General features: G+C 49.4%; 1 protein-coding gene across 5 annotated transcripts in view; it reads right to left on the reverse strand.

The window, feature by feature from the left end:
- Positions 1-25,452, reverse strand: part of NR6A1 (nuclear receptor subfamily 6 group A member 1) — a 52,374-nt gene that overhangs the window by 16,979 nt on the left and 9,943 nt on the right. For 4 of the 5 annotated variants that reach the window (XM_081847674.1, XM_081847675.1, XM_081847671.1 and 1 more), the window contains 5 exons: positions 17,492-17,722; positions 12,955-13,010; positions 10,218-10,375; positions 7,961-8,191; positions 7,270-7,524 (listed from right to left, as the gene is read on the reverse strand). In XM_081847674.1, the coding sequence (XP_081703800.1) occupies positions 7,270-7,524; positions 7,961-8,191; positions 10,218-10,375; positions 12,955-13,010; positions 17,492-17,722 (931 nt within the window). The remainder of the gene's footprint in view (positions 1-7,269; positions 7,525-7,960; positions 8,192-10,217; positions 10,376-12,954; positions 13,011-17,491; positions 17,723-25,452) is intronic. The other variant, XM_081847672.1, reaches the window with a different exon arrangement.

Below are 25,452 nucleotides of genomic sequence, written 5' to 3' on the forward strand. Positions count from 1 at the left end.
AGAGGGGAGGCGGGCAGGGAGGGAGGGAGTTTGGCGTCAGGCGAGCCCTCCAGGAACTATCCTAGATCCCGTTCCAGAACCGCCCTGAGACCTCCAGGTATAGGACGGTATTAAATTCAACAAATAAATCATCATCATCATCATCTGGGTTATAAAGGCGCCCTAAAGACGTTAAAGCAAAGCTTATGGGATCATGCACACAGTGACTTGCGATCTCGATCACACGCAGTCTGTAGTCTGCTGGCAGTAGGAGTACAAGATGGTCATGTCTTTAAGTTAACATCTTGCATTAAAAACCTGACAGTACCCAAATTATAGTAGGCTTTTCACCAAAGCCAGATTAAACATCTTTCCTTCTGCAGTGTTTGGATGGCAGGTTGAGAGGAGTTCCCTACCAGGACAGACCTTGCTCGTGTACTCAAGACATCAACTCTATAAAACATATTTTGCTGCACTGTGCGAAATATGAGCAAGCTGAACTGATATTACCCTTGCTAGTACCTTTCCCGGGAAAATCAGAGGCTCACTATGTCAGGTTCCTATTGGAAGATCGGACAAACACTAGAACATTAGCAGTGGCAAAGTTTTTATCGGTGGTTGCAAGAACCAATGGTCCCAATCTTTTGAGCAAAACGCTTGTTTAACCTGGAGGCAAGCTGTCTGAATTGTGCATCACTTTGTAACGATTTGTCAGGTCTCGGAATGTAATCAAGATTGATTTGAATAATAATAATAATAATAATAATAATAATAATAATAATAATAATAATAATAATAATAATTTATTATTTACACACCGCCCATCTGGGCGGCTTCCAACAAAACACTAAAATACAATAACCTATTAAATGTTAAAAGCTTCCCTAAACAGGGCTGCCTTCAGATGTCTTCTAAAAGATTGGCAGTTATTTTTCTCTTGGACATCTGATGAGAGTGCAGTGAGGGAACTGCCAGAAAGCCCTCAGAGCTGGACCTTAGTGTTCGGCTGAATGATGGGGGTGGAGAAACTCCTTCAGGTATACAAGACCGAGGCCATTTAGGGCTTTAAAGGTCAGCACCAACACTTTGAATTGTGCTTGGAAATGTACCAGGAGCCAATGTAGGTCTTTCAAAACCAGTGTTATGTGGTCTCGGTGGCCACTCCCAGTCACCAATGTGGCTGCCGCATTCTGGATTAGTTGTAGTTTCTGGGTCATCTTCAAAGGTAGCCCCACATAGAGCGAATTGCAGTAGTCCAAGCGAGAGATAATTAGAGCATGCACCACTCTGGGCAGGTAGGGTCTCATCCTGCGTACCAGATAGAGCTGATAAACAGCTGCCCTGGACACAGAATTGACCTGAGTCACCATGGACACCTGTGAGTCCAGAATGACTGCCAGGCTGCACACCTGGTCCTTCAGGGGCACAGTTATCCCATTCAGGACCAGGGAGTCCTCCACACCCACTCACCTCCTGTCCCCGCAAAACAGTACTTCTGTCTTGTCAGGATTCAACCTCAATCTGTTAGCCATTGAGGTGGTCCCTGCGAGGAACTATCCCCGTCGAGAAATTCCACCAGCTCGGTTCCGAGGTCCCCAAGTCTGGGCGGGGAGAGACTCTTAACCCAATTCAGATTCACGCTCTTTGGGTGAAGCTGGGAACTGACGCGCAAGGAGGCTGGGGAGGAAGAAGCAGCAGGAGACAGGGGCACAGGGTACTAAGGAAGCCCGCTTGTCCGCAAGGCACGGGAACAAGAGCCCCCATGCTGCCTTCGCACGGACTCGACAGCGTGAGTGTAGAAAGGGGGGGAGCGTCGCAGCTGCACATGCAAGAGGGCCCTAGGCTGGACACAGAACAACCGATTGGTTCAAAATTGGGAAAGGAGTAGCCCCAAACCAAACTTGAACCATTTTTTTTTACAATTTTAATAATAATAATAATAATAATAATAATAATAATAATAATAATAATAATTTATTTATACCCCGCCCATCTGGCTGGGCGGCTTCCATAAAAACCAAAAATACAGTAATTTAGGCAGAATATTTGGACTAATGGACACGTATTTGTATAATCTGGAACATTTAATGTGATTTCAAAGTAGTGATAGCTGGACCATCAAAAAGGCTGATCGCCGAAGAATGGATGCTTTCAGATTCTGGTGCTGGAGGAGACTCTTGAGAGTCCCATGGACTGCAAGAAGATCAAACCTCTCCATTCTGAAGGAAATCAGCCCTGAGTGCTCACTGGAAGGACAGATCCTGAAGCTGAGGCTCCAAGACTTTGGCCACCTCATCAGAAGAGAAGACTCCCTGGAAAAGACCCTGATGCTGTCAAAGATGGAGGGCACAAGGAGAAGGGGATGACAGAGGACGAGATGGTGGGACGGTGTTCTCGAAGCTACCAGCATGAGTTTGTCCAAACTGCGGGAGGCAGTGGAAGACAGGAGGGCCTGGTGTGCTCTGATCCAGTGGGTCATGAAGAGTCAGACACGACTCAACAACAAGAACAAGAACAACACGATTTGATTGGATGGTTAAAATGGGGAACTTACCGTATTTTTCGCTCTATAACACGCACCTGACCATAACACGCACATCGTTTTTAGAGGAGGAAAACAAGGGAAAAAACATTCTGAATGAAACAGTGGATATATCATTTTGGGGCTTCATGCTGTGGCCACAGACATGTGATCTGATGGTGAATTTGGGGTGACCCAATGCAAACATCCTGAGAATTCCTGTGGATCCATGCTTTGTAACCATGTTTTTGCACCACTGCAGCCCCAGGCAACAGTGGGTGCGTGATTTTTTTGGTGCAGGCTGTAGCCATGGACATGCTATGTGATCGGATGGTGAATTTGGGGTGACCCAATGCAAAGATCCTGAGAATCCCTGTGGATCCATGCTTTGTAACCACGTTTTTGCACCACTGCAGCCCCAGGCAACAGTGGGTGCGTGATTTTTTTGGTGCAGGCTGTAGCCATGGACATGCTATGTGATCTGATGGTGAATTTGGGGTGACCCAATGCAAAGATCCTGAGAATCCCTGTGGATCCATGCTTTGTAACCACGTTTTTGCACCACTGCAGCCCCAGGCAACAGTGGGTGCGTGATTTTTTTGGTGCAGGCTGTAGCCATGGACACGCTATGTGATCTGATGGTGAATTTGGGGTGACCCAATGCAAAGATCCTGAGAATCCCTGTGGATCCATGCTTTGTAACCACGTTTTTGCACCATTGCAGCCCCAGGCAACAGTGGGTGCGTGATTTTGGGGGGGGCAGGCTGTAGCCATGGACATGCTATGTGATCTGATGGTGAATTTGGGGTGACCCAATGCAAAGATCCTGAGGATCCATGTGGATCTATGCTTTGTAACCACATTTTAAGTGGGGAGCGAAGGAAAAACAAGGAAGGGACTTGAGAGGGGTGTGCAGAGAAGCAGCTGGCTAAGAATGCAGGAGAGGGATTTAACGGGAGGGAGGAAAGAAAGGCAAAAGTTTCCCCCCACCCAAGCCAGCCATCTCTCTCTCTCTCTCTCTCTCTCTCTCTCTCTCTCTCTCTCCCTCCCTCCCCCTCCCCCCCTCCCTCCCCCTCCCCCCCTCCCCCCCTCTCTCTCCCTCTCCCCCAGCAGCACAGAGAGGAATTCCCCTCTGCTTGCCTGGAGGGGAGGGGCTTTCCCTGCTCTTTGTTCCGTTTCAGCAACGAAACAGAGGAGGGTGGGCAGTAAGACCCTGAGGCAGAATGCAGGAAAGCAGCCACTTCCTCTTTTCAGGTTTCGCTTCTCCGTGCAGCGCCGCGATTTGATTTTTTGCCTGATTTTTGCCTGATTTTTCGGCTCCAGGGACCACACATTCGCTCTATAACACGCACAGACATTTCCCCTTCCTTTTTAGGAGAAAAAATCTGCGTGTTATAGAGGGAAAAATACGGTAATAAAAATGATTTTAAAAAATAAAAAAAATGGAAAAGGAGTACAACCAGGCTGTACATTGTCTCCCTTATTTAAGTTATATACAGAATTCATCACGCAAAGGCTGGACTGGAAGAAGCCCAAGCCGGAAGAAATATCAACAACCTCAGATATGCAGATGACACAACTTTGATGGCAGAAAGTGAGGAGGAATTAAAGAACCTCTTAATGAGGGTCCCGGCCACTGGTCCCATCACTTCCTGGCAAATAGAAGGGGAAGAAATGGAGGCAGTGAGAGATTTGACTTTCTTGGGCTCCATGATCACTGCAGATGGTGACAGCAGCCACGAAATTAAAAGACGCCTGTTTCTTGGGAGAAAAACAATGACAAACCTAGACAGCATCTTAAAAAGCAGAGATATCACCTTGCCAACAAAGATCCATATAGTAAAAGCTATGGTTTCCCCAGTAGTGATGTATGGAAGTGAGAGCTGGACCATCAAGAAGGCTGACCGCCGAAGATACTCACGTTGGTGAAGAAGATTTAGAGACTTTGCCATTTGCAATTTCTGCCTATAAATAGCGTTTAGCGCCGTTGTTATTGGCCACCATGTTGCGTTATTTTGTTTGGCTCGTCCATATTGCAACACAGGGGGCTATTTACGGATTATTGGCGAGACTTTCCTGGGTGGCATCCCGACGCGACACCGGACCCAAAACGAGACGGGGCAGATCTCAATGCTTAGACTGACTTTAGTTCGTTTTTATAATTTTTTTCTTTTTTAAAAAATAATTTCTATCAAATGATTTTCTGTTACCAAAAACAAGACAACCATACCACCACTAAATATAATTTAAGAAATAAAAATGACGTACATCAATATTGAGTTGCTTACTTGTTATCTACCGTCTTATTTCCTCCCAAACCTTCCATACGAAAACACACATATGTACACACACACACACACAAAATGATAACAACAAAAGGAAATATTTCCCCCCCCCTTTATTTTACAAAACCCTTTCTTCAACTATGACTTCCCGTCACGTCCCTTTGCGTATATTTTATCTCACAACCGTATGTACACCAAACAATAAACCTATCTATATCAATTTTCCAACCCGTTCTGAAAACATAATAAATCCTTAATTGTTGTCCACCTTTAGTTCCTTTATCACTCGAATGCCAGCACCAAGTCAAAACTATTCTTGTATTTTTGAACCTATAATTTTCTACAACTCCGTTCAGTATCATTTTTGTTATTATTATTTTTCAAATTTTTACCAATCCCACCCATTGTTTCAACAATATGGCCTGTCTTGTTAAAAAAAAATTTCCACCCTATATTATATAAACCTGTGATAGGAAACACCCGATATTAGTCTTTAATATCAGCAGTAACATCTAGACCATGGGAGCGTTTCAGCCCCGTTGTTGAGTCTGTTTAAAATCTAAAACGGCTTTATCTTGTATTCCTTTCTTTGAATTTGTGCCATTTCGGGGTTTTTTTAAAAGCAGCACTAGAATTAACCTTTATTACTGTGCTTTGCTTTCTTCAAGCTGGGCATTGTTTAAAACTTGCCATTCAGCTTTTCTGTAAATTCAGTATTGGAAACCGTACTTTTTGAGTCCTCAATCCTTTATTACTGTGTTTTGCTTTACCTAGGTCAAACTAAGATTATAATACTTCAGAATTTGGGGGGGTTACCCCTTTTTTTGAATTTGGGTCACTTAAAAGTTTATGATTTTTCCGTTTCCTTCTGAGGAAATGGAATCGTTCAGCGAAACGAGGTTTTGTAGCCGGTATCCCATAAAGGCTTTGTTCAATTTTAGGGTTTTTCTAATTTTCCCCTTAAACTTTCCAATTTTTTATTATTTAGTTTATTTCTGCAAGGCAATGTTTCTAGCAGGTCACTTCTCGTTTTGGGGTTTTTCACGGCATTTCGTTTGTTTTGTGCCATTTCTCAGTTCCACAAAAAAACAAATGAAATGCCGTGAAAATCCCTGAAACTAGAAGTAACCGACTATGAAGTTAAATTAGATAACAAAAATCAAGTTAAAGGAAAAAATTAACCTAGAATTAAACAAAGACTCAAAGAGATGCTGGCTACAAAAACTTGTTTCACTGAACTAATCAGTTTCCTCAGAAGGATATAAAGAAATTACCGTATTTTTCGCCCTATAGGACGCACTTTTTCCCCTCCAAAAATGAAGGGGAAATGTGTGTGCGTCCTATGGGGCGAATGCAGGCTTTCGCTGAAGCCTGGAGAGTGAGAGGCATCGGTGCGCACCAACCCCTCTCGCTCTCCAGGCTTCAGGAAGCTATCCGCAAGCCTTGCAAGCCTGGCGGGAGTTCCCGCGGGCTCCCAAGGCTTGCGGGCAGCAGCCTGCAGCCCCGGCGAGTGTCCACAAGCCTTGCGCGACCGGCGGGAGGTACTGCTGAGCGAGCGAGGCTTGGGGCGGCAGCCTGCCGCCCGAAGCACGGGGAGCCCTCCAGAGGGTGCCCCGTGCTTCAGGCAGGTGTGCACAAGGCTTGGGGCGGCAGCCGCGGCTGGGGGAGGAAATAAATTTTTTTTATTCATTTCCCCCCCCCCCCCAAAAAAACGAGGTGCGTCCTATGGGCCGGTGCGCCCTATAGGACGAAAAATACGGTATAAACCTTAAATGATTTCAAACAAAGAGCAGGGCTGAAATGCTTCCCTGAGTTTACAAAAAAGGTAGGAAAACCTCAATGACATGTTTTATACATAGCCCTATTTAAGAGAGCCAAGCAGTAGTAGTAAGAAATTGAGGACTCGGCTATAAAAATTCTAGTATTGCCTTTACAAAAGGGTTTTAATAAAAACTTACAAAGGAATAAGAGATAAGCTGTAAGTTTCAAACAAACTCAAAAACAGGGATGAAAAGCTCCTGACTGCTGATGTTAAAGACTGATAAAGGGAGTTTCCAATCACAGGTTTTTATACTGTAAGGCAAAAGAATTTTTAAAGGGACAGACCATCTAGTTCAAACAAAGGGTGGGATTGCTAAGATTTGTAAAGAATAACCAGAATAATATTAAACAGAGCTGTAAGAAATTAATACAAGAAGGAACGAAAGTCGATATAAGAATTGAGACCTGACAAAATTAAGGAACCAAATCTAAAAATCCAATATGTTTCTTTCCGTAGCAATTTCTTTCTCAAAATATCTGCATTTATCTCAGGAGTTTGAGGTTTATAAATGATCAACCATCTGAAATCCATTGCCTTACATTTAGCTTCTAAGAAGTGAGATGTAAGAGGTGCTTCCGTAACGTAACGTTCTGTAAAGGTAATGTTTCTGTGACATTTCTCAGTTCCGCGACTGTTTCCCCCCCACACCCCATCAGTCTCACCTGTGGAGCTCCTCGTCGGACGGGGAGTACTTGGCGGTGACGTCAGCCAGGTCTCCGAAAATCTGGTGTCCATAGACGGTCAGCGAGGAGAGGAGGGCCAGCTCCTGCCAGGTGGAGCTCAGGAGACAGGTGTAGTCCTTGATGGATAGCTCGCCAAAGAAGGGCAACTTCTTGACCCAGGCGATCTGGCGGAAAAGGAGCTCGTCGGCCAGGCGGCACAGCAGCGCAAAGAGCTCCGACTGGGTCACTTTGTACCTGCGGGAGGGAGAGCGGTTAGAGGACCAAAGCGAGTGCCGGTTATGGGCCCGCCTGCCGACGTTGTGTTCGCACCGTTTAATACCACCCCTCCGTGGGTTTCTTTTTCACGGGTCTGCTTTGCATTTTTTAAAGGACGCGGGCGGCGCTGTGGGTTAAACCACTGAGCCTAGGGCGGTCGGTTTCAATCCCCGTCACGGGGCAAGCGCCCGTCGCTCAGTCCCTGCTTCCACCAACCTAGCGGTTTGAAAGCACATCAAAAGTGCAAGTGGATTGATAGGTCCCGCTCCGGAGGGAAGGTAAACGGCGTTTCCGTGCGCTGCTCTGGTTTGCCAGAAGCGGCTTCGCGCCCCCCCCCCCCGTGCTGTGTGGCAAGGCTCCCCATTGTGCCGCTCTGAGGGGGCCACCAGCAGGCAGAAAGGGGGGTGTCACTCACCCGTCTTCGATGAGCATGGGGGTGCCGAGGGGGTCCAGGTCCTCGGCCGAGACCAGCTGGCTGATGAGGAGAGCCGGGGCCTGGGGGTCGAGGCTCCGAGGGGGCGGGGGCAGCAGGGCGGAGTGCGCAGGGCAGCTCTGAAGGTGCGGGAGGTATTGGTAGGGGGCAGGCCCTGGGCCCCCCAGGTATGGATCCCTGAGTGCGGCAAATCCGTTCAGCTCAACAGATCTGCTGGAAGAGGCAAGGCGGGGGTTAAGAGGGAGGGGAAGGGGGCGCAGGAAATGGAAGAGGGGGGGTCCAGAGCTTCCACCATTCCATGCCATGATTGATTGATTGTTTGATTGAATCAATATATCACCCTATACCAACGATGGCCAGACTTGGGGGTGTTTTGGGACTACAATTCCCATCATCCCTGTCCTGGGAGCTAGCGATGATGGGAGTCAAATATGGCCTTCCGCCTGTTTGGAGACTACAATTCCCATCATCCCTAACCACTGGTCCTACGAGCTAAGGATGATGGGAGTCAAACGTGGCCCTCTAGCTATTTGGGGACTACAATACCCATCATCCCCAGCCCTCCAGCAGTTTGGGGACTACAATTCCCATCATCCCTAACCACTGCTCCTGGGAGCTAGGGATGATGGGAGTCAAACGTGGCCCTCCAGCAGTTTGGGGACTACAATACCCATCATCCCCGGCCCTCCAGTTGTTTGGAGACTACAGTTCCCATCATCCCTGACCACTGCTCCTGGGAGCTAGGGATGATGGGAGTCAAACGTGGCCCTCCAGCAGTTTGGGGACTACAATTCCCATCATCCCTGACCACTGCTCCTGGGAGCTAGGGATGATGGGAGTCAAACGTGGCCCTCCAGCAGTTTGGGGACTACAATTCCCATCATCCCCGGCCCTCCGGTTGTTTGGAGACTACAGTTCCCATCATCCCTGACCACTGGTCCTGCAAGGTTTGGGGACTACAATTCCCATCATCCCTGGCCACTGCTCCTGGGAGCTAGGGATGATGGGAGTCAAAACGTGGCCCTCCAGCAGTTTGGGGACTACAATTCCCATCATCCATAAACACTGGTCCTGCGAGCGAGGGATGATGGGAGTTGTAGTCCAGAAAAGAGCTGGAGGGCCAACTTGGGCCATGCCTGATCCCTTGGCCCTCCAGCTGTTTGGGGACTACAATTGCCATCATCCCTGACCACTGCTCCTGGGAGCTAGAGATTATGGGAGTCAAACGTGGCCCTCCAGCAGTTTGGGGACTACAATTCCCATCATCCATAAACACTGGTCCTGCGAGCGAGGGATGATGGGAGTTGTACTCCAGAAAAGAGCTGGAGGGCACCTGGCCCGCACTGCCTTATACGGTTCACGAAACAAAATCAAAATATAAAAGTGCATTTATATTCGGTGTTAGCCGCCCTGAACCCGGTCTCAGCCTCGGCATAAATAAAAAATTATTATTTATTATTATCATATAACTATTACTATATTTATTATTGGGTTTATATATTATAAACCCAAAACATTATCGCCGTAATTTGTTATTTCCCCAGTCACTCTTGGCAGCCCCATATAATCAACCTGAAGACATATAATCAACACGAAAAACCCCCAAACCCCCACTTTATTATTATTATTAATAATAATCTATATAAAACCACAAAATACCTAATCAAAATAAAGACGACCCAATAGCCCTCCCAAAACCCACTGGAGACCGGTCTGAGCATCTTCCCCCGGCCCCCTACCTTGAATCAAGACCCCCAGGTACATAAATTTAATAAATACAGTAATGTTAATAATCAACGTGCCAATTGCACCCCGGTAGGCTACCGGGCCCGAGTGCGAGAACTCCCTCCTGACCCCCCCCCCGACCCCCGTTCTGGTCTGGCCCAAGATCTTTTCATCGCCCCCCGTGTACCAACTTGAATATGGAGTCAAGCCCCCCAGCTATATAAATGTAATAATAATAAAACTAATAAGTAATATTAATAATCAATGTGCACCCCGGTGAGCCACCAGACCCAAATGCGAGAACTGCCTCCCGACACACACACACACACACACACACACACACACACACGTCTCATGCAGCCTGAGAACTTTCCCCACCCCCATGTCGAGACCCCCGGGTATATTAATTTAATAAATCAACAAGCTGATTGCACCCCAGCATTGCCTCCCGACCCCCGTTCTTGTCTGGCCTGAGAACCTTTCCCCGCCCCCCCGCCCCCCCCCAGCGTCCCACCTTGACGATGGCGTTGAGACGGGCGAGGGCTGGTTACTCTCTGAGACCCCATTTCCAGGGGAGCTGTTGTCGCTGTCTCCGTTGTTGCTCCAGGAGATGTTGGCCTCGCCTTCGAATTCCTGCCCGGACATGATCCTCTCAATCTCCTCCTCAGAGATCTGCGGGGAGCGGCGAGAAGGAGAGGAGGGACACGCACACGCCCCGGCCTTTACTCAAGCAGCCCCCCTCCACTGCCAGCGGGCCGAAGGGAAGAAGGGGTTCTCAGGGAGGGACGCCCCTGCTGTGCCACGTCAGCTCCCTGCCAGCCTTTGAGCTGCTACCCTGCCGTCCCCTTTGTTGGTGGCGGAGTGAGGTGCGCTCAGCGCTCAGCCGAGGACACCCTCTGCCAGAAGGCTCCTCCTGCTCTTTCACCAGTCGGCTCAAGTGGATTTTTATTCCAGCAACGGCCTTGCAAGGGCCTTAGCAACGTTCGAGGACACCCTCTCCCAGAAAGCTCCTCCTGTTCTTTCACCTGTCGGCTCAAGCGGGTTTTTATTCCAGCAACGGCCTTGCAAGGGCTTTAGCAACGTCCTTTGGACACTGTAAGGCTGTTGCAGCAAAACTATATATATATATAGCACCTAGTTTTTGAAGGAGGAAAACAAGAAAAAAAATATTCTGAATCTCAGAAGCCAGAACGGATCACATTCACAACCCGAGCGTCCACTGTATAGTTTTTTTCTGCCGGGAACTGGCTGTTTTGGGGGCCGCTTATCTACAAATATTGTTACATATATATATATAACATGTATATATATATTGTTTTGCTGCAACAGCCTTACAACGTCCCGAGGGTAACGGCATGAGTTTTGTCTGCTTTTGGGGGCTGCTTATCTACAAATAACACTTCTTACAGATTTTTAAACAATGCTTTTCTGCTAGCGTGCGGCTAAAAACACAGAAGGGAAATTACCTCGGATCCCTTTCATGGAAATGAATTCTCTCCCCTGATCGCTCCAAAAATCACAGGCCCCCTTCAGCTCGGACGTTTCCCAGGAAAAAGGGGGCAGCCAGGCCAACTCTCTGGGGACCCCAGTTACCTGGATTCTCCAGCCATGACTTGTGGGGAGAATCCGCGGCACAGCTTGCCGGAGACTCCCCAAAGGTGCCGTTGCGCATTCCCACTGTGGCCCCCGTCCCCGGAAAAACACCGCAGCCTGGCAAGAGCCGTTGGGCGCCTTCTCTTGGCCAGGACCTAAACTGCCCGGAGTTTCGCAAGACCTTTCCGAGCGAGCCATCCCACCCGCCAAGCGGACGTTCCCCGGGCGGCTTTGGAAACTGCGGGGCGGCCAGCTTTCCGGAGGGCTTGGCACGGACCAAAGGGCTGGTGCTGGCTTCGGGAGGAGCAGCTCCCAGAGGGCTGGCTGGGGCGGGCAAGGGCGGCAGGACCGGGAGGCAGGAGCGCCGACGCGGCCCAAGGTCTGGCCGCCAGCAGCGTTCTGAAAAAGGGCCCCCTCCCCGACCCAAGCGCACACAAAAACGGGGGGAGGCGGCGAGAAAATGTGCCAACCAGGGTAGGCTCGGTGCTCTCCTGTGGCCCTCCCGATGTTGGGGCCTACAACTCCCAGGATCCCTAGCTAACGGGAGCGGTGGCGAGGGAGGATGGGAATTGTAGTCCCAAACTGTGCTGCCAAATACAGCATTTTTTCCAAGGAGATCAGGACAAAAGGGATGAGGAGGTGGAAGAGGAACCGGAAACAGTTTTATTAACAAATAAATGGAAGATGGAATTAAGGATGAACAACCGATCTTCTCCCAAAGACGATGGCTCCCGGGCACCCAGGACAAGCACATGAACGGAACCGGGCAAGGGATAAGATCGTGGTCCTGGTTTCTAATCCATAATTGACTTCTGACTTTTGCTCAATGATTGAAACGAAGACATCCACGACGAATCTGGATTATGTTAACTTATCTCTACTCATAAACTCTTATAATTCTGTAATGAATTATTGTGTTCTACGTATTTTTATGAGTTTGAGTTTGCAATCTCCACTGAAGTTTGTAATCCTTGTCAGAATGCGTACTTTTGAATGGATTAGTTTTTTTTCCTATCGAGTATTGATTTGCTTTTCTTCCTGGACGTCATCAAGGGCACCTGGTATGACTCGTGATTAGCCCAGGACCCTGAGATGGAATTAAGACAGAGCGGCTGAGAGTCTCCCTGCAGCCGGCACTTGCGACACAGAAGAACCCAATCCTTCGGGTGAGGGTCTTCCACCTCTTCTGGACATTTTTATCCCTTGCCCGGTTCCGTCCACGCGCCTGTACTGGGTGCCCGGGAACAGTCGACTTTGGGAAAAGATCGGTCGTTCGTCGTTAATTCCGTCTTGGGGCCCGGGGCTGAGCATGAGTGATGCCAGGTGCCCTGGATGACATCAAGGCAGGCTATAAAAGCCGTAAGGTGGGAGGGGCTTCTACCCAAATCAAAGGACCCGATGGTGGGAGACCCGACGGCTGGGGTCTCTCTCCTGCTGCTCTACCTGGGGGGCTCTGGGCAGCTGAAGGGGAGATTGGGTAGCCCCTGTCGGGTAGGTTTTATTTGTTAATAAAACTGCTTCGCTTCCCCTTCCGCCTCCTCGTTTCTTTTGTCCCGATAATCCTTGGAAAGAACTGCTCTATTTGGCAGCACACAAACATCGGGAGGGCCGAAGGTTTTGGGGGGTGCCTACTTGAGAGAAACCCAACGGCCGCTCACCTGGACAGGTCCGATGCTCTTGTTCCTGCCTCCGGGCATGCCATCTTCGCGAATTGCTTGAAAAACAAGAAGGCAGCGAGAGCAGATGGTTAGGGACTGGCCCACGGGCACCCCGGCCTCCCCCCGCCCGTTGCCACGGGAGGGGCGGGCGGGGTGGGCCACCCGGGAACTGAAGGTTGGGGGTGCCTGATTAAAATGGATAAAGAACCACAAAGGGGCGGGGAGGGAAGCCTAATACGCATTAGCATTGGAAGTCCGTGACCGCGACAAAAACGGAAAATAAATTTATATATATATATTTTAATTGTAAAGAAGTCGAAATGGCGCTCAGAGGCGCCGAAGGGAAAGGCCAACAAGCTGGGCTGAAGCAGGAGAGGAAAGATGGGCCAGCAGGCAAGGATCGTCTCCGTGGCACAGGGCCCGTAATTCCCAGATTTCAGTTGATCCGGCCAACGGATCCTTGGAAGAGAAAGCGGAGGAAAAGAAGGGTGCCTGTAACGTTCGGATTTCCGAAATCCGAGAGTTATAGGCACCATTCTTTCACGCCGGTTTCTCTCCCGAGGATCTGTTGGCCGGATCACCTGAAATTCGAGAGAAATTGGAGCAAAAGAATGATGCCCATAACTCTCAGATTCCAGGGATCCAGCCAACAGATCCTTGGGAGAGAAAGCAGAACGGAAGAATGATGCCCGAAACTCTCGGATTCCGGGGATCTGGCCAACGGATCCTCGGGAGAGAATTGGAGCGAAAGAATGGTGCCCATAACTCTCAGATTTTGGGCAATCCGGCCAACAGATCCTCAGGAGAGAAAGTGGGGGCGGTTTGGCCTCTGCCTGTGGGCCAGGGATCCAAGCAGGCTCCCCCTAGTGGTTGTGCTCTAGGACTGCGGCTGCTCTCTCCCTGGCCACCGCTGCCCCCCAATCCTGCGCCCCTCGCCCTTCGGTCCTGGCCAGCACAGCCCTTCGGTCTCAGCCGCAGCGGCAAACGACCCCGCCCAAAAAAGCCCGGCGCCCCGGGAGGGGAGACAATCCGCTTCGCAGCCTTTCGCACGCGGCTCCTGATCCCCTGCCCCTTTTTTGCGGGGGGGGGGACCGCGGGGATGAAACAACGCGTGGGTTTCGCTTCCACGCCACTCCCTGCGAAACGAGCAAGGGCCTCTGGGTTCACATCCAGGACTCGGCTGCAAGGCAAGGGTTTTAAAGCACAATATACAAAAGGGGCACTAATAATAATGATGATGATAAAACATTTTATTTATACCCCGCCCTCCCCAGCCAAGGCCAGGCTCAGGGCGGCTAACAACCAATAATCAAAGCAAGTGGATTGAAATGCAACTGAAAAAACAAGATTGAAATGCAATGTTAACACATTAATGTTTTAATCACTAGAGCTAGACAGGGAGCTATACAAAACTCAACTTCTTTTTCAAAACATTTCAGAGCTTTTTTTAAAAAAATTGTGCGTAGATGCCACTATCTTTATTTCTTTGCACCTGGAATGACTTGCTAAAAGGGTCTGGGGGAATCTTTTTTTTTCCTTAGGACCTAGGAAGACCCCTGCTAAAAGCGTATCTGGGGAATCTTCCTTCCTTGCTTGCTTCCTTCCTCTAACTTCTCAACAACAGAACCCCCTCGGCATCAGAAGACGTTAAAAATCCACTTCACACTCCAGCCCGGCCAGATAAAACCAAAGGATCAGTGTCAGGAAATAATGTTGGGAAAGGGGGGGAGGGGAGAAGGAAAAAAGGAAGCAACATGGCGACGTCAAACACAGCAAATATGTACCGTGTTTTCCCGTACGTAATAAATAATAATAATAATAATAATAATAATAATAATAATAATAATAATAATTTATTTATACCCTGCCCTTCCTGGTTTGAAAACCAGGCTCAGGGTGGCTAACAACAAATACAAAACACTGATTAAAATGTGACATAAAACAGCATATAATACAACATATACAACATAAATGCAGCATCAATATCAAGAAAATTCAAAAATCCGGGGGTCATTTTTTGGGTGGTGGGGGGCGGAATCCCAGTCCATAGACATCAAATGATCGCCAGGGCTAACCGGCCAAGTTGGTCCTACAAGGGCCAGCGAGGAGACCAGGGAAGAATTTAACTGTGGGGTCCCAGAAAGGGTTTATTCATAGAAGAGGAAGGGGGAAAGGGAATAGAGGATCAGGCTAATTCAGACTGAAGGCCAGGTGGAATAGCTCTGTCTTACAGGCCCTAGTCTCGTGGGACAGAGCGTTCCACCAGGTCGGAGCCACCACTAAAAAGGCCCTGGTGGAGGATAATCTGACTTCCTTAGGGCCCGGGATCTTTAAGCTATTCTTATTCATGGACCTTAGGGTCCTCTGCGGGACATACCAGGAAGGGCGGTCCCATTAAGCATGATGTTCTCTCCTGAATTTTTTGAGCAAAAAAGGGGGGGTTAGTCTCCTACGCAGTTTCCGTAGGCAGATTTGAGGCCCACTGCCCCACCAAAAGAAGCCTCAACAACTTTGAAATCGCCCCAAGGAAGAGCTTGGCAGCTCTGGTGACCTGAAAAATACAGATTTCTTAATTTGGGGCCTCGGTCAAGGGTATCGGAAGCAGCGTCTCCACCCCCATCGTTCTGCCTGGACGTCCAGCACCGAGGGCCTTCTGGCTGCTCCATCGCTGCGAGAAGCCAAGTTACAGGGAACCAGGCGGAGGGCCTTCTCGGTGGTGGTGCCCGCCCTGTGGAATGCCCTCCCGCTGGATGTCCAAGAGAACAACTACCACCAGACTTTGAGAAGACATCTGAAGGCAGCCATGTTTAGGGAAGCTTTGAACGTTTGATGGATTACGGTATTTTAATCTTTTGTTGGAAGCCGCCCATAGTGGCTGGGGAACCCCAGCCAGATGAGTGGGGTATAAACAATAAATTATTATTATTATTATTATTAGAGAACGTGGGCTGAGGGATCTCTCCAACTGTGGGCACTTCCAGTTTGCCGGCAGCAAAGGAGAGTGCCGGCACCTTCTGGAGGCCAGCCTCTGGGGGTGGGCACAAGAGCAAGGGGCTCCCCAAAAGCTCTGGGGCGAGTTGCCCACAGAAGGCTCAATTAGGAAACTCGGAGGACGTGCGCTGAACTACCTCCACGCGACGGTTGCCTCCAGACTGAATTATTGTAACGCGCTCTACGTGGGGCTGCCCTTGAGACTGACCCAGAAACTCCAGCGGGTGCAGAATGCCACGGCGAGACTCCTTATGGGGTCCTCGCCGCAGGACCACGTTCACCCAGTGCTATACCAACTGCGCTGGCTCCCGGTGGAGTACAGGATCAGGTTCAAGGTGCTGGTTTTAACCCTTGAAAGCCCTATACGGCCTAGGACCCTCGTACCTACGGGACCGCCTCTCCTGGTACGTCCCATGATCCTCAAACAAAAACACCTTGGAGGTCCCCGACCACAGGGAGGTTAGGCTGGCCTTGACCAGAGCCAGGGCTTTTTTGGCTGTGGCTCCAATCTGGTGGAACGCTCCGTCACAAGAGACTAGGGCCCTGCGGGACTTGACATCTTTCCACAGGGCCTGCAAGACAGAGCTGTTCCACCAGGCCTTTGGCCAGGGCACAGCCTGACCCCCTCCTTTGGCAATCCTCACAGAACTCTAGCCCAATGGTTGCCATCAATTTGATTTTAGAATGAATTGATTTTAGAATGCTGTATTGCTTTACTGATGTTAGCCGCTCTGAGCCCGGCTTTGGCTGGGGAGGGTGGGATATTCCGTGTTTTTCGCTCCATAAAACGTACCTGACCATAAGAAGTGCCTAGTTTTTAGAAGAAGAAAAAAGGAAAAAATATATATTCTGAACGAAACAGCGGGTGTATGATTTTGGTGGTTCATGCTGTGGCCACAGACATGGGATTTGACGGTGAGTTTGGGGTAGCCCAATGCAAAAAAAATTGGTGCAGGCTGTAGACATGGACATGCTATGTGATCTAACGGTGAATTTGGGGTGACCCAATGTAAAAATCCTGAGGGTCCATGGGCTTTCACCTCCTCCCTCCCAGGCATCCTCCTTTATCTAGCTCCCTTATCTCTCTCCCGATCCCACCGATCAGCTGCTTCCTTTCAACACTCCCTTCTCCCCTCCTTTGCCTTAGTGTCTTTTCGTTAGCTGGAGCAGTTTTTTGCTCCTCTTTTTTTCTAATTTCTTTCCTCATTGATTTAGTCTTCCTGTCTCCTCTCCTTGCAATTTTGCTGTCTATACCTCCCCGCCTCCCAGGCAGCCTCCTTTGTTGCTAGCGTCCCTTATCTCGCTTCCGATCGCTTGCCATCAGCGGCTTTGTTTCAACACCCACTTCCCTCTTTCAAAAAAACAAACAAAAAAAACATGATCTGCTTTTCACCCCTGGGCCATTCGGCTCCAGGGACCCTAAGACGCACAGACATTTCCCCTTACTTTTTAGCAAAAAATACGGTAAATAAGATTTTATTATTATTATTATTATTATTACCAACTCCGACCCCAGCCCAGCCCCCCGCAATAACGCACAAGGTACCTTTCCGATTCATGCCCATCTGCAGGCACTTGAGCAGGCGGCAGTACTGGCAGCGGTTGCGCTGCTTGCGGGACATGACACAGTTCTTGTCACGGCTGCACCGGTAGACCCTCTTGTTGCAGATGCTGCGCTTGAAGAAGCCCTTGCAGCCCTCGCAGGAGATGATGCCGTAGTGGAGGCCAGTGGCGCGGTCGCCGCAAATCAGGCAGGTGCGCTGCTCTGCCCGGTCACCTGCAAAGTGGGGGGGGGGGGAGAGGAAACAGCAGCAGGTGAGATGCGGGGACAAGGACGCAGAGAAACGAAGGGGACATGGAGCAGTTTTAATAATAATAATAATAATAAATTTTATTTCTACCCGGCTCTCCCCAACCCAGACCGGGCTCAGGGCGACTAACAACCAATAAAAAACAAGCTGATTGAAATGCAACTTTAAAAACAAGATTAAAACACAACGTTAAAATGCAGCCTCATCACAGGAGCACAGCACAGTGTGAGCAGCTCAGGGAGACAGAGCACTGTTGGGGCATGCTGCAAATCCACATTCGGCCACTGAGGGGCAGTCAAGCATCATATCTGAGGAAAAATTGCTTGCAAGAACCTTGCAGCAATAGAGGCTAATCAGACTTCCTTAGGGCCTGGGACCTCTAGGGTGTTGCTATTTATGGACCTTAAGTTCCTCCGTGGGGCAGACTGGGAGAGGCGGTCCAGGGGACCTCGGTGCCACCGCCTGGGGAAGGGACCCAGGCGCAGGTTCGAAATGGGCAGGGAGATTCGGTTCAGGGCAGGGATAGGCAAACGTTCCAGTAGCGTCTTCGAGAGCAACTACAGTGGTGCCCCGCAAGACGAATGCCTCGCAAGACGAAAAACTCGCTAGACGAAAGGGTTTTCTGTTTTTCGAGGTGCTTCACAAGACGAATTTCCCTATGGGCTTGCTTCGCAAGACGAAAACGTCTTGCGAGTTTGCTTCCTTTTTCGTAAAACCGTTAATACCTGGGGAATCCGCGCTCCGCAAGACGAAAAAATCGCAAGACAAAGCGACTCGCGGAATGAATTATTTTCGTCTTGCGAGGCACCACTGTATTGTATTTTTCGCTCCGTAAGACACTTTTTCCTCCTAAAAAGGAAGGGGAGAGGTCTGTGCGTCTTATGGAGCAAATGTGGGGTCTGTTGTTAGCTCCCTTTCTGGCCCCCGGCCCCTTGCCTAGGCCTCCATTGTTGAATGTTTTTCTCCCCCCCCCCCCAAGGTCGTAGCTGGAATCGCACAGCACCAAGCTTCCTATCAATCGCTTGCAACATGGCTGGGATATATTTATTTCCTACAGGAGGAGGGGGGGGAGATCTAATATGGCGAGCTGCTGGCTTTAGCCTTTGCTATTGCAGCACACAGATAGGTGTGTTGCAATTTGTGTTATTTTTAAATAAAACTCCAACCCCCCCACTAAAGGTTGTAGCTGGAGAAGCACAGCTACAGGAAACCAGGCAGAGGGCCTTCTCGGTGGTGGCGCCCTCCCATCAGATGTTAAAGAAATAAACAACTATATGACATCTAGAAGACATATGAAGGCAGCCCTGTTCAGGGACATTTTTCATGCATGACATTTTCATGTAATTTTGGTGTTTATTGGAAGCCACCCAGAGTGGCTGGGGAAAGCCAGCCAGAAATGACTCCCTTTCCTTTCCTAAAGATCCTGCCCAGGAAATGAAACCAATTCCATCTCAATTGATCAATCAAGATCCCAAAATAGTATAGCTTTCTCTATTTGCAAATGAAGCACAAAATCTTAAGAGACAAAAGACTTCATCGTGCATCTTGCCACTGTTGGACACCGGAGAACGTTAAACGTGAACCTTAATTTTAATTTAAGGAATTAATTTTGATGGAAAAGTTAACAGAAAGAGCAGGTCAAAGAAAACAACGTGAGAAACTATGTAACTTTTACATAACGTGGTCCTCCTTTATTACATATGCATCAAAGAAAGAACATGCATTTAAACCACCTAAGACACACGGGAGCATGTGGAATGAGAACGTCCCTATTTTCATAGGAGAAACGTCGGAGGGGATGGCAGAACGTCCCTATTTTCATAGGAGAAACGTCGGAGGGAATGGCAGAACGTCCCAATTTTCATAGGAGAAACGTCAGAGGGGATGGAGAAACGTCCCTATTTTCATAGGAGAAACGTCAGAGGGGATGGAGAAACTTCGGAGTGGATGGCAGAACGTCCCTATTTTCATAGGAGAAACGTCAGAGGGGATGGAGAAACGTCGGAGTGGATGGCAGAACGTCCCTATTTTCATAGGAGAAACGTCGGAGGTGATGGCAGAACGTCCCTATTTTCATAGGAGAAACGTCAGAGGGGATGGTAGAACGTCCTTATTTTCATAGGAGAAACGTCGGAGGGGAGGGCAGAACGTCCCTATTTTCATAGGAGAAACGTCGGAGGGGAGGGCAGAACGTCCCTATTTTCATAGGAGAAACGTCGGAGGGGATGGAGAAATGTCGGAGGGGATGGCAGAACGTCCCTATTTTCATAGGAGAAACGTCGGAGGGGATGGCAGAACGTCCCTATTTTCATAGGAGAAACGTCGGAGGGGATGGCAGAACGTCCCTATTTGCAAGGGAGAAACGTCGGAGGGGATGGCAGAGCGTCCCTATTTTCACGGGAGAAAGGTCGGAGGGGATGGTAGAACGTCCCTATTTGCAAGGGAGAAACGTCGGAGGGGATGGCAGAACGTCCCTATTTTCATAGGAGAAACGTCAGAGGTGATGGAGAAACGTCGGAGGGGATGGCAGAACGTCCCTATTTTCACGGGAGAAACGTCGGAGGGGATGGCAGAACGTCCCTATTTTCACAGGAGAAACGTCAGAGGGGATGGCAAAATGTCCCTATTTTCACGGGAGAAACGTCGGAGGGGAGGACAGAACGTCCCTATTTTCACGGGAGAAACGTCGGAGGGGAGGGCAGAACGTCCCTATTTTCACGGGAGAAACGTCGGAGGGGATGGCAGAACGTCCCTATTTTCACGGGAGAAACGTCCGAGGGGATGGCACAACGTCCCTATCTTCACGTGAGAAACGTCGGAGGGGATGGTAGAACGTCCCTATTTTCACGGGAGAAAGGTCGGAGGGGATGGTAGAACGTCCCTATTTGCAAGGGAGAAACGTCGGAGGGGATGGCAGAGCGTCCCTATTTTCACGGGAGAAAGGTCGGAGGGGATGGCAGAACGTCCCTATTTTCACAGGAGAAACGTCGGAGGGGATGGCAGAGCGTCCCTATTTTCACGGGAGAAACGTCGGAGGGGATGGCAGAACGTCCCTATTTGCAAGGGAGAAACGTCGGAGGGGAGGGCAGAACGTCCCTATTTTCATAGGAGAAACGTCGGAGGGGATGGAGAAATGTCGGAGGGGATGGCAGAACGTCCCTATTTTCATAGGAGAAACGTCGGAGGGGATGGCAGAACGTCCCTATTTTCATAGGAGAAACGTCGGAGGGGATGGAGAAACGTCGGAGGGGATGGTAGAACGTCCCTATTTTCACGGGAGAAAGGTCGGAGGGGATGGTAGAACGTCCCTATTTGCAAGGGAGAAACGTCGGAGGGGATGGTAGAACGTCCCTATTTTCATAGGAGAAACGTCGGAGGGGATGGCAGAACGTCCCTATTTGCAAGGGAGAAACGTCGGAGGGGATGGCAGAGCGTCCCTATTTTCACGGGAGAAAGGTCGGAGGGGATGGTAGAACGTCCCTATTTGCAAGGGAGAAACGTCGGAGGGGATGGCAGAACGTCCCTATTTTCATAGGAGAAACGTCAGAGGTGATGGAGAAACGTCGGAGGGGATGGCAGAACGTCCCTATTTTCACGGGAGAAACGTCGGAGGGGATGGCAGAACGTCCCTATTTTCACAGGAGAAACGTCAGAGGGGATGGCAAAATGTCCCTATTTTCACGGGAGAAACGTCGGAGGGGAGGACAGAACGTCCCTATTTTCACGGGAGAAACGTCGGAGGGGAGGGCAGAACGTCCCTATTTTCACGGGAGAAACGTCGGAGGGGATGGCAGAACGTCCCTATTTTCACGGGAGAAACGTCCGAGGGGATGGCACAACGTCCCTATCTTCACGTGAGAAACGTCGGAGGGGATGGTAGAACGTCCCTATTTTCACGGGAGAAAGGTCGGAGGGGATGGTAGAACGTCCCTATTTGCAAGGGAGAAACGTCGGAGGGGATGGCAGAGCGTCCCTATTTTCACGGGAGAAAGGTCGGAGGGGATGGCAGAACGTCCCTATTTTCACAGGAGAAACGTCGGAGGGGATGGCAGAGCGTCCCTATTTTCACGGGAGAAACGTCGGAGGGGATGGCAGAACGTCCCTATTTGCAAGGGAGAAACGTCGGAGGGGAGGGCAGAACGTCCCTATTTTCATAGGAGAAACGTCGGAGGGGATGGAGAAATGTCGGAGGGGATGGCAGAACGTCCCTATTTTCATAGGAGAAACGTCGGAGGGGATGGCAGAACGTCCCTATTTTCATAGGAGAAACGTCGGAGGGGATGGAGAAACGTCGGAGGGGATGGTAGAACGTCCCTATTTTCACGGGAGAAAGGTCGGAGGGGATGGTAGAACGTCCCTATTTGCAAGGGAGAAACGTCGGAGGGGATGGTAGAACGTCCCTATTTTCATAGGAGAAACGTCGGAGGGGATGGCAGAACGTCCCTATTTGCAAGGGAGAAACGTCGGAGGGGATGGCAGAGCGTCCCTATTTTCACGGGAGAAAGGTCGGAGGGGATGGTAGAACGTCCCTATTTGCAAGGGAGAAACGTCGGAGGGGATGGCAGAACGTCCCTATTTTCATAGGAGAAACGTCAGAGGTGATGGAGAAACGTCGGAGGGGATGGCAGAACGTCCCTATTTTCACGGGAGAAACGTCGGAGGGGATGGCAGAACGTCCCTATTTTCACAGGAGAAACGTCAGAGGGGATGGCAAAATGTCCCTATTTTCACGGGAGAAACGTCGGAGGGGAGGACAGAACGTCCCTATTTTCACGGGAGAAACGTCGGAGGGGATGGCAGAACGTCCCTATTTTCACGGGAGAAACGTCGGAGGGGATGGCAGAACGTCCCTATTTTCACAGGAGAAACGTCAGAGGGGATGGCAAAATGTCCCTATTTTCACGGGAGAAACGTCGGAGGGGAGGACAGAACGTCCCTATTTTCACGGGAGAAACGTCGGAGGGGAGGGCAGAACGTCCCTATTTTCACGGGAGAAACGTCGGAGGGGATGGCAGAACGTCCCTATTTTCACGGGAGAAACGTCCGAGGGGATGGCACAACGTCCCTATTTTCACGGCAGAAACGTCGGAGGGGATGGCAGAACGTCCCTATTTTCACGGGAGAAACATCGGAGGGGATGGCAGAATGTCCCTATTTGCAAGGGAGAAACATCGGAGGGGATGGCAGAACGTCCCTATCTTCACGTGAGAAACGTCGGAGGGGATGGTAGAACGTCCCTATTTGCAAGGGAGAAACATCGGAGGGGATGGCAGAACGTCCCTATTTTCACGGCAGAAACGTCGGAGGGGATGGCAGAACGTCCCTAATTTCACGGGAGAAACGTCGGAGGGGATGGCAGAATGTCCCTATTTGCAAGGGAGAAACATCGGAGGGGATGGCAGAACGTCCCTATTTTCACGGGAGAAACGTCGGAGGGGATGGCAGAACGTCCCTATTTTCACGGGAGAAACGTCGGAGGGGATGGCAGAATGTCCCTATTTGCAAGGGAGAAACATCGGAGGGGATGGCAGAACGTCCCTATCTTCACGTGAGAAACGTCGGAGGGGATGGTAGAACGTCCCTATTTTCACGGGAGAAACGTCGGAGGGGATGGCAGAACGTCCCTATTTTCACGGGAGAAACGTCGGAGGGGACGGTCATAGGATGTCCCTATTTTCATTGCAGAGGGTGGACTAGGATGCCCCTATTTTCATGGGAGAAATGTCGGAGGAGATGGTAGAACGTCCCTATTTTCACGGGAGAAAGGTCGCAGAAGGTCTCTGTATTTTCACGGGAGAAACGTTGGAGATGGTAGAACGTCCCTATTTTCATGGGAGAAACGTCAGAGGGGATGATGTCCATTTTTTTAGGGGAGCATTTTCCCAGAACAGGGGTCCCCAAACCTTTTTGCAAGAGGGCCAGATTTGATGACAGGAACATGTGTGAGGGCCTTTTTTTAGGGTTGATGTTGTGGAACTTTTTTTACCATTTTACCCCAAAGTTGTTGACCTTTTCTTGTGGATTTTACCCCATAGTTGAACGTCCATATTCCCACGGGAGAAATGTCAAAGGAGATGGAGGACACCCCTATTTTCATGGGAGAAATGTCGGAAGGGATGGAGCCCATCCCTATTTTGATGGGGAAAACATTGGAGGGTAGGTTGGGATCTATTTTCATGGGAGATATATCGGAGGGGATGGTAGAATGTCACTATTTTCATGGGAGAAACGTCGGAAGAAATGTTATCTGTATTTTAATGGGAGAAATGTCAGAGGGGATGGAAACTGTCCCTATTTTCATGGGAGAAATGTTGGAGGCGACGGTCATAGGATGCCCCTATTTTCACGGGAGAAACTTCGGAAGGGATGGTATCTCTATTTTCACGGAGAAACATCGGAGGAGATGGTAGAACGTCAAAATGAATTGGGACTCCTTGGCATCAAGAGACACTAATTTATTTGTTAATATAACAGACGGATAATTTGGAGATTTTTACATTTTTATCACACGCAAAGAATAATGTGTGCCAATAAATCAGAAAGAGGAACTGAGTAATAGGGTTATGTGGGGGAGAAGGGAGGGGGAAATGGGGGGAAATACAATTGTTGGAATGATCTGTTATGTGAAAACAGTTAATAATTTATTTTTACAAAAAAGGAAAAACATCCCTACAGTGGTACCTCAGGTTAAGTACTTAATTGGTTCCGGAAGTCCGTTCTTAACCTGAAGCATTCTTATCCTGAAGTGGACTTTCCCACTGAAAGTAATGGAAAGTGGATTGACCCATTCCAGACGATGAAAAACACCCCCTAAAACAGCAATTTAACACACATTTTACTGTCTAACTAGACCATTGATCCATAAAATGAAGACTTCAAAAGAATTTTTCGATCTCAATTTAAATAAGGAGACTGACTTAAAGATTGTTTGGGATGCCAGCAAAGCTGTCCTTAAGAGGATTTTTTATATAGTGGTACCTCAGGTTAGGTAGGGATGCGGGTGGCGCTGTGGGTTAAACCACAGAGCCTAGGACTTGCTGATCAGAAGGTTGGTGGTTTGAATCCCCACGATGGGGTGAGCGCCCGTTGCTCAGTGCCTGCTCCTGCCAACCTAGTAGTTCGAAAGCACATCAAAGTGCAAGTAGATCAATAGGTACCACTCCAGCAGGAAGGTAAACGCCGTTTCTGTGTGCTGCTCTGGTTCGCCAGAAGCGGCTTAGTCATGCTGGCCACATGACCCGGAAGCTGTACGCCGGCTCCCTTGGCCAGTAAAGCGAGATGAGCGCTGCAACCCCAGAGTCGTCCGTGACTGGACCTAACAGTCAGGGGCCCGTTTACCCTACCTCGGGTTAAGTACTTAATTCGTTCTGGAGGTCCGTTCTCTTAACCTGAAACTGTTCTTAACCTGAAGCACCACTTTAGCTAATGGGGCCTCCTGCTGCTGCTGCCGCGCCGCGGCTGCCCGATTTCTGTTCTCATCCTGAAGCAAAGTTCTTAACCCGAGGTAATATTTCTGGGTTAGCGGAGTCTGAAGCGTATATAACCTGAAGCGTATGTAACCCGAGGTACCACTGTATTTTTAAGGGGAAAATGTTGCACAGGACGGCAGCATCCCCCTATTTTCATGCAATAAATTTCGGGGGGAATGAAAAGACACCAGTACTTTCGTTGGAGAAACATCGGAGGTGATAGAGCG

The sequence above is a fragment of the Podarcis erhardii genome (assembly GCF_964252035.2).
Source record: "Podarcis erhardii genome assembly, chromosome: Z".
Taxonomy (NCBI): Eukaryota; Metazoa; Chordata; class Lepidosauria; order Squamata; family Lacertidae; genus Podarcis; species Podarcis erhardii.